Raw genomic sequence first — 4,350 nt, forward strand, 5'->3', positions numbered from 1 at the left:
TCCTTGAAGCTTTGCAGAAGGGGTGACATTCACATGTGGGCCCTGACTAATTGGGCTTTGTGTGTGAGGAACGGGGATGGAGAGGATAAGGAAATGAAATCCCTAAGGTGCAAGCTGGGCCTCCTTCTTCCCATGGCCTGGGCTGTTGCTTACGTGTTGGAAGGGGGTCTCAGAGCCTCCTGTGCCACTGCTCTGAGGACTGGGAACTCTGTGGGCCCTGCAGCCCAGGCTGCACCCACACTCCCCAGTGGGCTGCGAGGTGTCCTGCTCTGCCCAGCAGCCTGCAGCAGCGCCTCAGAGAGCTTCCCCCTGCCCAGCCACTGCTGAGGTCCCCTTGTGTTAAATCATCATTAACTCAGTGGCCCTGGCCTCTATTTAGGCACAATATCCTGCACAGAGCATTAACTCTTAGCTGCTTCTAGGGAGGCAAAAATGCAGCTGCAAAGCTCAGGAGCTCCGAGTTTCTCCCTGGAGGACTCTGCACCCATCCAGTGATGCCCTGGGGAACATAGATCCCACAGTTGCTGCTTTGATGCCCAAAATTAGGCAGCACAGCACCCATCCATCCAAAACTCACTCCAGACTCAGGGCCCAGCTCTCCCCAGCCCCTCACCTTGTGGCAAAGTGAGGCTGCAGTGTGAGCTGAAAGTCACCACTTTGTTCTGCACAGACTTTCCAAAGCTTTGTCACTAGTCCTGACCAAAGACTAGTCCTGTTTCCTCCTTGTCTCTTTAGAGAAGTCTCTGTATAGCAGACATGTAAACAACTTGTAGTGTCTGACATAAAATTCACAAATATATTTTTCTATATGTTATGACAAACACAGAATAACAATCTGCAGGTTTTCCATTCTGTGTAGCAGCTCTCAGGGTAAGAGGTCAGATTTAGCAACTGGGATGTTAAAGGAGCAGATTCACAGGCTGAACGAGCTGGTGTGGAACTGGTTAGGAAAGAGTAAATTCTGAATTCCCAACTCTTTTTCTTTTCACAGCTGTTAAGAGTTCAGTGGGTTGAACTGCAATCCTTCAAGTTCATCTGTTGACTCCAACACAAAACTATTATAAACTGTGCCTCTAAAACACGTGATGAAACATTTCTTGAGAGCTATTTATTCCAACTGCAGCAGAGGAAAGTTTTCAGAACACCCGGCATTTGGTGGAGGAAAGGTCTCTTGAGCTTTGCAACAGGAGGAATTATTTGCATACAGGCGTAAGTTGCTTTTTGATTATTTTTTTTTCCTGCATCACTGAACAAAATAATACTTCTAACTTTCCCCCACCGTGGAAACGTGATCAAATAGCACAAAACTATGTTTAAGTGCCTAGCAGAGAATTTCTATATATTTTTCTTTTTTTAATCATATGGATTGGGGTTTTATAATTCAACATTGAATTTGATGTTTTGTGTTTTCTTTCCTTTAATGTTTTCTGTATCTGAATAAGAGTTTATTCACTTATAGTACTAATGCAGAGGTATAATAGACTGGGAGATTGAATCAGGTGTGGGGTTTGCAAGCTTACAATTACAAGGAATAAGGAAGAGTTTGGGGTAACCTTTTCCAGGTGTTTCTTTTACACCTTTGCTCTGAAATTTGATCTTACATCTCCATTTACATTCTCCTCTAGGCTTTAGCTCTGGTAAAGCTCTTTCCATGCTGAAGATGGACCATGCAAATGTGACCCAAGCTATGCTTGATGCTGAGTCCCCCAGCACAGAGAAGAACAACAGCAACGAGTACTTTTACATCCTGATCGTCATGTCCTTCTACGGGATCTTCCTGATAGGAATAATGCTTGGCTACATGAAATCCAAAAGAAAGGAGAAGTCATCCCATTTGCTTCTGCTCTACAAAGACGAGGAGAGGGAGTGGGGGGAGGCTGTGAAGCCTGTGCCGACGGTGGCGGGGCTGAGGGCCGTGCAGCTCCCCATGATGCTGAACATGCTGCAGGAGAGCGTGGTGCCCTCCCTGTCCTGTGCCATCTGCTCCATGGAGGGCAGCAGCGTCAGCTCCGAGTCCTCCTCCCCAGACGTGCACTTCACCATCCAGGAGGAAGTGCTGGATGCTGAGCTGGGGGAAGTGTCAGAAACGCCCCTCAACGAGAGCAGCGAGGGCTCTGTGGAAAACCTCCACAAGAACTCCTAGCACTTGCAGGGCTCCCCTGGTCAGTGCCAAAGCGCAAGTGGAGCTCCCTCCCAGAACTCGTGGCTCTGCTTTTCTGCTCTCCAATGAACTCTGAACAGGTATCTGTGCTCCTGGGCCCAAGGTGTTCCTGAGAGCTGGCAGGACAAGGAAGCAGTGGGACCTGACTTCAAAGTGTGACTTGCACATAAAAGGGTTGCTTAATTTTAATTTTTCCATTATTATTTCTTACTATGAAAGCTAAGAACATGGTGAATATATATGTATTTTCTAACGAGGTAAATATTACTGGCATGTCTCTGTGTATTTCAGAATTCTGTAAATATCTGGGAAATGTTTGGGGAAGTTACCCTCATGCAATTGCCTGGTTCTTAAAGATGATGGGTAATGCTCATTCACACAAAGCTGTGATGGACTAGAAATACTCTTACTGTGTTTTTCTTATGACAAACCACAGCCAGCAGCACATTTGCTCAATGAGGCCTCAAAAGCTGAAAATTTGTTGATGCCATACTTGAAGGGAGATTGCAGCATGGCTGGAGACTGGCTTTAGGTACAGAAAGAGTGAAAGACAAGGCAAGAAAAAAGAGGCACTGAGTTCCTGTGCAGTTTGTAGAGCCTGGCTCCAGACCATGACACTCCTCTGTGTTTTTGCTGAAGTTATTAATGAACTGGCTGGGTCAGGTTCACCACCTTCTTCTGCAATCCAGCCTGTGACTCAGTTACTAACAGGAAAGGTGGTTTTGTTTTTTGCTTTTGTATTTTTAAAGATGAGTATCTTTGGTCACTAAAGGCAAAGATCTATAAGTTAATGGAGAGGTTAAAAGATCTTTGTTACAGGCTGTGAGATGCAGAAAGACTCCAACAGATGCTGCTCTGTTACGCCTCCTTGAAAAAGAGGTGGAATTCTGGATGGAATTTAACCTAGCAAGGGTGAATTCCTGGCCCCACTGAAGTCAGCAGCTGAGTCAGGGACCAGCACAAGGTTTTGTGCTTCTCTGTTGGAGTTAAATTCTCAGTTTGAGGTCAGTAAAATTGTACCCATTTACATCATTAAAGAATCTAGACTTTCTGCTCTGTTTAAGCCAGTGTAGGTAAGCATTGTGTTACATCTTTTTTTAATCAGCTGTCATGTGACACATGCATTTCTATAAAGCTCTTAGTAACTAGTTTTTAAAACCACCACAGACTTCCCCCTCCCCCTGTTTAATGGTACTGTGACATTTTTCAAAGGCTTATGAAATTTGTTGCTAAATTATTGCACTTTTACAAGAAGTAAAAATTAATACAAAGAAGAAAATTAATATTTCAATCATACCTTCTATTTTATAATAACTTATTATAGTGTTTTGATTAGTTTTGAAGCATGAGGGCTGAAGAGCCTGAGTCTAAAGCATTGCACAGCAAAATATTTGCAAAATGTCTCCACGTATTTCCTGCACTAAAATAGCTCTGTGATTTATCCACTGGCATTAGAGCTTGAGAGACAGCTCGAAAAACATGAATGCAGAAGGGCAGAGATGAACTGCAGCCAGAGTGTGCAGTGCTGCTGGGGCTGGGGAGGGCTCAGAGGGTTAATGGATGCAGGATCAGGGATCTCTGTCTGTCTGTCTGTCTGTCTGAGCACAGCAGAACAAAGGCTCCATTGTGCTCCAAAGGGCTGATGGGGCAGACTGAAGGCAGCGGGAGTTTTTCCATCAGCTTCACTGAACTTTGGATCAGACCATATAAAGCTTTTTGGTAGATTTACTCTAAAAGGGGCTGTTTTAAGTTTGAAAGGAGCCAAATTAAGTTTGGCACTTTGCCTGGAATCACTTGAATCCTGAAACTTTCCAAATGAGACTGACATGTACAAGTTGTCACATTTTCCATTGCTTTCTCCTTCGTCCTTTACTTTTGGTATAAATGTATTTGTATCTGTAAAAAACTGATGTATATAATTCCTAACATCGAGTTGTATATAATTGTCTCATGTATTTAAAGTTTATTGTTTCTACTGGCACTAATTTTATTTAAATAAAGAAACACATTTCCTGGAAAAATCTCCATGTTTGTTCACTACGTCAAATAGATTTCCAGTAACGAGACTGGGCACAATTCCTGCAGGATCCTGTTCTTAGCCTCTTTTTGAAATGATTCCTTGAGCTGTGCAGTCCTGCAGCATTCTGGGCTGGCTGCAGGGCTGGGCCAGGTGTTCCCAATCCACCTTG

General features: G+C 44.0%; 1 protein-coding gene across 1 annotated transcript; it reads left to right on the top strand.

Annotated features, from left to right (window-relative positions):
- Positions 1-1,137: 1,137 nt before the first annotated feature.
- On the top strand, positions 1,138-4,128 carry KCNE4 (potassium voltage-gated channel subfamily E regulatory subunit 4). Its single transcript, XM_054282866.1, has 2 exons — positions 1,138-1,209; positions 1,626-4,128. The coding sequence occupies exon 2, from the start codon at positions 1,652-1,654 to the stop codon at positions 2,141-2,143; it is 492 nt and encodes a 163-aa protein (XP_054138841.1). The 5' UTR covers positions 1,138-1,209; positions 1,626-1,651; the 3' UTR covers positions 2,144-4,128.
- The last annotated feature ends 222 nt before the right edge of the window (positions 4,129-4,350 follow it).

The sequence above is a fragment of the Melozone crissalis genome, unplaced genomic scaffold, assembly GCF_028551555.1.
Source record: "Melozone crissalis strain CALT ecotype California unplaced genomic scaffold, PUWL_Pcris_2 ptg000034l_1, whole genome shotgun sequence".
Classification (NCBI taxonomy): domain Eukaryota; kingdom Metazoa; phylum Chordata; class Aves; order Passeriformes; family Passerellidae; genus Melozone; species Melozone crissalis.